Raw genomic sequence first — 9,033 nt, forward strand, 5'->3', positions numbered from 1 at the left:
CACAACAGGGAAACTTCTCATTTTAACCCATCCTTGAAGTGAAACACCACATACACACTACTGAACACACACACAGTAGAGGGCAGTGGGCACACTTGCCCGGAGTGGTGGGCAGCCCTTTCCACGGCACCCGGGGAGCAGTTGGGGGTTAGGCGTCTTGTTCAAGGACACCTCAGCCATTTGCTGTCAGTGTCGGGAATTAAACCGACAACCTTCCAGTCACAAGGCTGGTTCCCTGACCTCCAGGCCCACCACTGCCCCAAATTAAAGCGTAATCCAACAAGTGTCACTGGTCAAGGTTATATTTGCCAATTCTGATCATTCAGCCGAGGCAGTCTGTCCTAAAAGATGCTTACTGGAATACGCATTTATAAACACTTTTTATAAACTCATGTGTCAAGATCAAGCCTGCTGTAACAGACTTGTTTCCTTGGCCCAAGTCATCAGGTTAACTGAGAAACCCCACAGTGTGAAACACCCCCCCCAATGTGCTGCAGTAAACAGAGCAGCAGTATTTTTCCACAAAAACATTTATTCTTGTGCAGTAAAATGAACTTCATTTCAAAAAGTACAGGACAAGTTGTATGCATTCGTGGACAACCGTACCCCCGACAGGCCCAACAACGAACCAAACATACTTAATTCTCTGGTTATATTACTGCATATTCACTAACGCTGCCGAGTTTGGACTGTCATGCTTTTAAAACATACAACCCTGAAATGTTCAGAGACAATTTAACTGCACTATAAGAACATGTGCACACATGGATGAGCAGGGAAAAAAGAAACCAAACAAAACATACAGCCTCAAAAGCACTGGAAACTGGCAAGTTTCGGAAATTAATCAAAAAAATAAAAAATAAAAAAGGGAAAGGAGCATCTGCTCCCAAACGTCGTCACTCCCTCGGTGACCATCCCGCTACGGGTCTTGAACGTTAGCAGGAATAATAAAGTGGAAACGACTGCAGTGAATGGATTTCAGAGTTCAGTCTGAGTAAAGTCACTTTTAAAGGAACGGCACGGATTTCATGAAAGGGACGTAAAATAAATGAGAAAAAAGGCGGGAATATAATTTAACAGAATAAAACGGTTCAGTTCTTCTCCTTCACAGCCTGTCTCCACTTCCACAGCTCTTCGACCACCTGTTGAGGGGAAACAGAAGAGACCCGTTACGGCGCACCGCACTGCTTAGGATAACTGGGGCATTGGTTTTAATGTTACTGAGATGATATCCTTCACAAAAGAAGGCGAATAGGCCTTTCTAAGCTATATGTGAGGAATAATCCATGAGAAACGATCAAAACCAGTGAATACCTTTGGATCGGTTACTTTGAAGCCATTCTTCACGTAGTTCTCAAACTTGGGTTGAAGTTTAGGTAGCGACACTCCCTACAAAAAAAGACCAAAAGGCTATTTAAATATCTTTAAGCTCTATGCACTGCAACCCACCCAACCCAGTCCATAAGCAAACATCATCTGGAGAGCTGCTTGTAAAGGCTCATAATGAGGGAGTGATGAGTATAAACAAATATCTTCACATCCTGAAGACGCCACACCCAACTAGTCAAAAACCAAACACGAGGCCACCCCCCCCCCCTCAACTTCAAAGATGCAAAAAATTTTATTTCTTAAATTAAAATAAACCCACACAAATAAATAAAGTAGGTTCTTATATATAGGCACACCCGTGACCTCTTCTCTGAAAAAGTACATATTGAAAGTGACTAAAATGCAGTCACAGTCCAAACTGCTGTGCACATGCACTACTTCAAACTCACGAGCGCAGCAACACAGTGAGGACTGCTGACTCCATTAATTACTTCTGTAATTAGCTAATTGCAGGGGCCATCATTTCTATACTATTTACAATTCATCACACAGACATAATCACTTTTAATAACACTGGAGACCAAGTGAAGGTCTTTGTTTAAACTAGTCGCTTTAAACAACTTAAATTACATGAACGTCATATCTTCTTAATGATTGTAATCGGCACGGCTTCTGTTAACACTGGGAGAACCACCGTGATCAACAGAAGCTACAGAATGTTAAATTAAAAACAGTTTAAAGACAGTGGTTAAAGCTTTTAACTCCATGTCTGACGACTCTCCCTCGCTTCTCTACAGCAAAACAAAAGACAAACCTTCTCAACGCTGGCCATCATTCTGGCCTTAATCTCTGGGATGGTGAGAGGTGCCTGTGGGGTTCTGGGGGACTTCGGGCTTTTGGGCGTCTGTGGGGTCTTGGTCTTCTTGCCAGAATCTGGAGTCTTGTTCTGCCAAAATACAAAACATTTAAATAACTAATCTGACTGGACGTTGAGACAAACGACGCCGGCTGAAATGAACTGTAGTATGAGAGGAGATGCAGCTTTAACATAAATGACACTGGTTCATTAAGAAAATGTCTTGAAATCTCACGAGCACTTTTTTTTGGTGTGGAGAGTTGGAAGCAGCAACAATTCAAAGAAACATAACGGTAATCATGTTATATTTAAGTGTCGCACAGCACCAAATCAAGTTAAACATGCAGTTGGCTCAGTTAAACTATCCATGATCTGCATCTACAGCACGGTTTGTGAGAAGGCATCTAAAAATGCCTCATCTCTCCAATTCATTTTGTACTGTGCTGCCTGAAGTGTGGCCTGCTGCCCAAATTTGACCTGAGAAAGTTCTATTACTCTTATCTGAGAAATATGTTTATACCACATGTAACATTAAAATCCTTTATGCAGTATTTTAGTAAGAAAATAACATATTAAAACAACCCTGATCAGTGATTAAGCCCAGACGGCAATATGACTCAATTTTCTATTTTATATGATGTATTGTGGATATTTTCTATATTTAAAGAACTGACTGACCACATTTAAAAGAACACAATTAGTCCTTTATGTTAGCTTAGTGCAGCACAGTATGTAAAATTAATTACAATAAATAAAAATCACAACAGTTACGATGGCAGTTTTAAGATGTGGCACTATTGGTGCACTGTATCAGTGTCAAAGCACCATTTAATATTAATGCCATTTCGCTAATGAATTTTGCCATTATGTCACTATGGCAACAAAGTGATCAACGATGCTGGTCATGCTGACTGCAAAAGTCAGACAAGGAACAAACCGATGCTGCAATTTCTACTCAGGAAAAAAGTGTGTTGAGTGCGAGAGACCAGTTATCCTATGTTCAGACTGCCAGCTCTAATACGACTGGTCATCAGACTGTATCCACATTGATCTTTGACAGCCGACTGAAAAACCATACGTACACTTCAGTCTAGACGCTCTGACCACTCAAACAGGATTTCAATGAGTCTTGTGTCACTGGCATTGCAACACAGGACGGCAAATCCAGAGTGACCGCCGAAGGGCTGCGACTCAAGAAGAGCACCACAGATTTGCGCTTATGCCAGAGAATGATGCACCTCCATCTCCTCGGCACCCGTGTTTCAAATCAGCGTCACCAGCGTAGCTACAGTTACTGACGCCTGCATCGTTACCACGGGAACCCAGTGGTACAGCCAGACTGAGCAGTAGCAATCACAGTGCAGACAGCCATCCCAAAAGACTGGCCTGCAGTCTGAACACAGCCGTAGCGTTTAAATACACGATCTGAATTAAACGTGGCAACCTCGTTTTGTGCAAACGTCGCAGAGCGGCAGGGAGAGTCTCACCTGTTTGGCAGCCGGCGTGTTGGGTTTGGGCCCTTTGCCGTTCTGAGCTGGATTCTGGGGATTAGCTGCAGGCTTCTTGGCCTAAGAAGGAAAGCAAGCACCATTTAACTTAAACTGACCTGTAAGCACAATAATATCAAAAGCCTAGTCACTGATTAAAGCAAGTGCCATCACCTTCACAGGTGTCACTTCGAGCTCTTCCTCCTCCTCCTCCTCCTCATCATCATCCCTGGAAGACAGCTGGATTTAGGCCTTTGTGTTCACATTCAACAGAACCAAGTTAAACAATTCTACCTCTAAAACTACACTTACTCATCATCCTCATCGTCATCCTCATCATCCTCATCCATCTTCATCTTTTTCTTTAGAGAATAAAAAACCCAGTTAGTTGTTGCTTTTATGCACATTTATTAATGAAAACCATTTGGACTGAAGCAAAACTACATGTGCTTAAAAACTCACTGAAGACTTCATGCTCGCTGGAGCCGCCCTCTTCATGGCAGCCCTCAGATCTTCTTCCTCCTCCTCCTCCTCTTCATCAAAAGACTCATCTGCTCCTGTGACTGAAACACAAAGGGCTGTGAGATTATAGGGGTAAACCGTGATTCACAGTTTTAAAAAACGGGCAATAGTAAACACTGTTAGGCATGGAGTGAAGAAGTTTTAGCCAAATTATATTCAACCCTCTAATTCACCCTTTAAAAGAACTGATTTCACAAATCTTCACCAAACCTATTTAAACATTCAGACCCATCATTGTACATGTATAAAGCTGAATATAGTCTTAAACCTCAACTCGAGATGTTTTAGTCTGTAGGCTGACCCTTATTTTAAACACACCCCTGCATTTTGGTGCAGGAAGTGTAGTGTTTGGTCAGTGTAGTGGTTAACACCTCTGCCTTCTACACTTTAGACAGGGGTTCAATCCCCCAACCTGGGTAAACACTACACTACACCAATAAGAGTCCTTGGGCAAGACTCCCAACACCACCTTCACCTCCCTGTGTAAAGTGATCAACTTTTAAGTTGCTCTGGATAAGAGCGTCTGCCAAATGCCGTAGATGAAGATGCTACATCCCTGTCCCTCATGAACACTGAGCACGTCACTCCTATTGTTTTGAAGTAAATGGCCCCAAAATCTGAAAATCAGTGTGGAACATTAAAAACGGTCACGTCTTTGCAGTTCAGCACCTTATGACGCGTTTAAGGCTGTTCAAAACAGTTTGCTAGTCTTGTTCTGGTTAGTTCTGCTTAAAAGAAGCTACAATAGTCACTGAAACGGTCACGACTGAAACATTTGGTACAGTTTGAGCAGGGCTATAATTTGACTGACAAAATTAAACATTCGTTTATTTTAATAAAAGAGAGGATCGCTCAAAAAATATTAGACTAAAGTCCAAGTTAAAAGACAGATGGGTTTGCAACTCTGGTGTTAAACCGGTTCAGTACAACGAACCAAAGTATACAGAAAAGCAAGCAGGGAAAATTGTGGTACTCACTGACGAGGTGCTGCCCGCTGATGTGGATTGGACCGGCGCCAGACCGCAGCCGGAAAACAACAGGCGGGGCGATCTCAAACCCACCCAAACAGACCTGAGACAGGAAATCCATTCAGGTCAATAAATGACGACACCAATTTCATCTACATGACATTACATTAACTTCAATTCTAGACATGCAGCTCCTGGTAAAGGGTCCAATACTACACCCAACAACTAGCTGTGTTTTCCATAGTGGACATTTATGAATGTGTAGAAGTTCAACTGCAAACCAGGCGTCCATTCCAGCCACAAGCTCTGCATTAAGAACACTGTTGGCCAGGGACACCTAAAAGGTAACGGGACGTCTGAGTGAGCAAAAACTGAATGGGCCATTAGACCTTTACTTTTGTCCCGGACCAAATACATCTTGGTCAATTACGTCTGAGGTAGAAATTTTACAAAATCTCTGCATAATTCAGTGTTTAAGACGTAATCAGAGAGATTCAGAAGGTTTGGTGTGAAATGGTTCAGATCTCTACAGTGGTGGTGATGGGAACCAGGCATCACCATGACTACAACACAGATACACATTTTATTTACCATCCAGAACCACCAGAGAACCCACATATGTCTGAGATTTATATGAAACACTGAAGGGGAAAAAAAGTGAGTTTTATTTGGGGATTACTTTGCCTCACAAGACCCTGCATGTATCCATCCGCCATGAATGGAGTTTAAAAGGCCAAAATCTCATCAAAACTACAGTAAAACAGCGTCTCAGTCGCCAGGCAGTGATTTCATAACCAACTCATGTAGAAAACTGAAGGAGCTTTTAGAGGTGGACGTCTGGTTCCCATCACCATCACTCTGAATCACCCTGACTGACGTTTCTCTAGAACGGAGCGTTTCACGCCAAACATTTAAACTAATTACGCACAAATTCTGAAACACTTGTGGACTTCCCCTTTATCATGACCTAAAATACAGCAAAGGGCACACATCTAAACACTCACACTGGGCAGGGTGGACGGCTTAAGTGTGGCCAGCACTGCTTTAACCTTCTGGCCCTCCGAATCCTGTCCCTCAACCTCCACGATGTTCAGCTCATCTTTCGTCGCCGGGTCGACACAAACCTGCAGTAAAGAGAACTTGTATTGAGCTTCAGTCATGTCACCCAGGCTTTCACAACCCGACTGGTTAACATAAACGCTAATGGCATCTGTTGGGAAATACATAAGTGACCATACAAGCTCAAAAGCTCTAACCAACTACATACCATCCTGATGGACAACTGATGCTCAAAGTCATCATCTTCAGGGTTAAAAGTGACTTCTTTCCCCTCTTTCAGCTCACAGCCTGCAAAATGGGACAAGTATGTTTAGGAATTTCAGCACATCAGATGAAATCAAGCCTGTAGTGCCTCAAGAACAGTGATGCTGCTGCTCCTACTGATAATAATACAACTTCAAATACTTTATGTAATGTTAACAACTGCACGGCACTAAATCCAGTTAAACAGGCCTAACTGTCCTGAGTTTGTAAAGAAACCGTGACCGACCGTCCTTTAAATACTGACGATGTCCACGATATGTGCTGAAAAGCTGACAAATCATCACGATAACGATAAAATCGTCATACTGCCCACCCGCACGAGCGATAACATCAAAAAGCCGAAGCACAAAGGCAGCAACTATTTCCCCTTATTACTGGGAGCAGACCACGTGGAGGCCCACGTGGTTCTTGGCCGGGTGGGCGCACGTGGAGCAGACCGGTGTAGCGCCACATTCTGCACCCCTAGGACCCTTTAGCGGCTAGTCTTCGGCCGAATTAAGGGTCACACCGACTATTCCCTAAGCGTTTCAACTTGGTCATCTGAGTTGTAACGTTAATTAAATACAGTAGTTGGCTTGAACTGACGTTACAGTCAAACGGAAGGATACAGGAGCGGACTATGCTACGGCTAAACGTAAAGGTCCAACGTTCGCTTGGAAAAGGCCACGGTAACTACGCTCGACCACGTCAGTTAGTTAACCAGACAGTTTTAGTTTTATTTACACGTACAACCCGATCACAGCCGTACTACTAAGCATGAGTAACTTGCGTTTAACACTGCACGCCTATGAAGAACGCCAAGTGCAATCAGGCACAAGCATGGGCAACTAAAACTCGCTCAGAGCCTGTGACGTACGTCTGATGTAGCCAATCATATCGTGAGGTGAGACAGGATGCAGGATGTGGCGGGTGCGGATTTACGCGCAGCACCGAAGCGAAAAGGCTTCGAGTTTAAAACACAGGCCAGTCTGTTTATCGCGCATTTAAGCGTAAAGTAACATTAGGGGTGAAATAAAAACCCCGAAAGACGCAATAAATGGACACGAATCGATGTTGTGTGGCTGTATAACGTTAAAAGGCAGCGCGTTACAAAGCAGGCCTGCTAACCAACGTGTGTGGACACGCTGAAGCTAAAGCTAGCTTCTCATTCGAACTCCACGTTCCACCTTAAAACGGCGCAACAGTCGCGCTCTACCACCCGAGGCGCAAGAATGCATCTGCTGCAGCATTTAAGGTGGAACGGGGGAATTCCCATTAGAACACAAGTTCAGCCTCGTGTGGAGGCAGACATGCGCCAAGTTACCCCAGCGTATCACAGACCCGACAAAGCGGCGCTTATAATCAGATAAAACGGACATAAGGTGTGTAAACATCAGCGCTGAAGATGTTTATGACTGCGGTTAGACAGGCGTTAACGTTAACCTAGCTTTCTCAAGTTTCTAGCTGGGTTGGGTTAAGTTCATTGCTACCCAACTACGGTTCGGTTTTACTGGCCGAGTTGAACAAATACATTAAAAACTGTCAATTTGGAAAGTGGCTCGTGTTAGTGAGCTTACAGGCAGCATAACATCTGATAACAGCACAGAGGACGATCCACGAGGTCTATAGAGAGGCTAGGAGCGGTGCTAACACAGCGAGCTCAGGTATATAAACCCTTTAACGTCCCTCCTACACCTCCTGCCACTCTGAGACCAGTTATAAAGCGCTTTTAAGCCGCTGTGGAGTAAAATAAAGTGGTCACATGTACCGTAGAGGAAGGTTTGGGGACCCATCTGCTCCACATCCATTTCTGCGCTGGAGACTCACCGCACTGAAACCGAAGCTGCAGCCTGCGCTCTACACTTATACACACCCACGACCTGGGGGCGGGACCAAAGGCCGACCAATGAGAAACGAGAACGGAGGAGCGGAGGGCGGGCTTTCACATGCTGAGCGGCTCTGAATTTCTGAAGCCGTTAACTAACCTAACTAACTACATACTTCATAAAGATGCTTCTTCACGAGTTCTTCAGTAAAGATAGTGGTTCTGAGTTCTTTACAGAACCATTTGCGTGCTTACATGGCCGTTTGCACTGTGAAATTGTTCTTCAGACTGTTGGAGAACGTGCTGTGTTATGGTGCTTTATAAAGCCGGTAGCTCGGGTAACAAAACAAACGGTTATAAAACGGCGGCCAACATTAAATATGATAAAAATACACATATTTTCAGAAAGATAATCGGAGTTATTTGAATAATAATGTATATAAACAAGTATTCCGCCAAGAAATGTAGTCCCTTTAGCGTGAGGCATGGTTGCCAAGCAACCATGAGGAAACGTTTGGCGGGCCATCGCTGTAACATTATATTGCGGTCATTTTCTGAACAATGTAAGTTTTATGTCGTGTAATAATGATCATATCATAACACAGCAGTGTTAAATACAAAAATCTGTATTTCTAAGTACTTTTTGGTCACCAAATTACCGGCGCCAGCCATATTTAGCGCCAAACCAAGGGCCCTGTCTTCTCTGCTGGGGCTCGATCTCAAATGGCGTCCTGCTACCTACAT

At 43.7% G+C, this 9,033-nt stretch overlaps 1 protein-coding gene across 1 annotated transcript; it reads right to left on the minus strand.

Moving 5' to 3' along the window:
• Nucleotides 1-512: 512 nt before the first annotated feature.
• On the minus strand, nt 513-8,351 carry npm1a (nucleophosmin 1a). The gene is made up of 11 exons (XM_017725789.2): nt 8,233-8,351; nt 6,430-6,509; nt 6,167-6,286; nt 5,172-5,265; nt 4,135-4,235; nt 3,985-4,034; nt 3,847-3,901; nt 3,673-3,753; nt 2,144-2,275; nt 1,315-1,389; nt 513-1,142 (listed from the first exon to the last, which is right to left on the minus strand). Exons 1-11 carry the CDS (start codon nt 8,270-8,272, stop codon nt 1,092-1,094), a joined length of 879 nt encoding a protein of 292 aa, XP_017581278.1. The 5' UTR covers nt 8,273-8,351; the 3' UTR covers nt 513-1,091.
• Between the last annotated feature and the right edge of the window lie 682 nt (nt 8,352-9,033).

The sequence above is a fragment of the Pygocentrus nattereri genome, chromosome 18 (assembly GCF_015220715.1).
Source record: "Pygocentrus nattereri isolate fPygNat1 chromosome 18, fPygNat1.pri, whole genome shotgun sequence".
NCBI lineage: Eukaryota > Metazoa > Chordata > Actinopteri > Characiformes > Serrasalmidae > Pygocentrus > Pygocentrus nattereri.

What these genes read in the sequence shown, in the direction of transcription:
- npm1a (XM_017725789.2), bottom strand. Translation starts at nt 8,272, where the DNA reads ATGGATGTGGAGCAGATGGGTCCCCAAACCTTCCTCTACG. An exon ending in CAGCGAGCATGAAGTCTTCA is followed by an intron (nt 4,035 to 4,134) that starts GTGAGTTTTTAA and finishes TATTCTCTAAAG; the next exon opens with AAAAAGATGAAGATGGATGA. An exon ending in TCGAAGTGACACCTGTGAAG is followed by an intron (nt 3,754 to 3,846) that starts GTGATGGCACTT and finishes TTTCCTTCTTAG; the next exon opens with GCCAAGAAGCCTGCAGCTAA.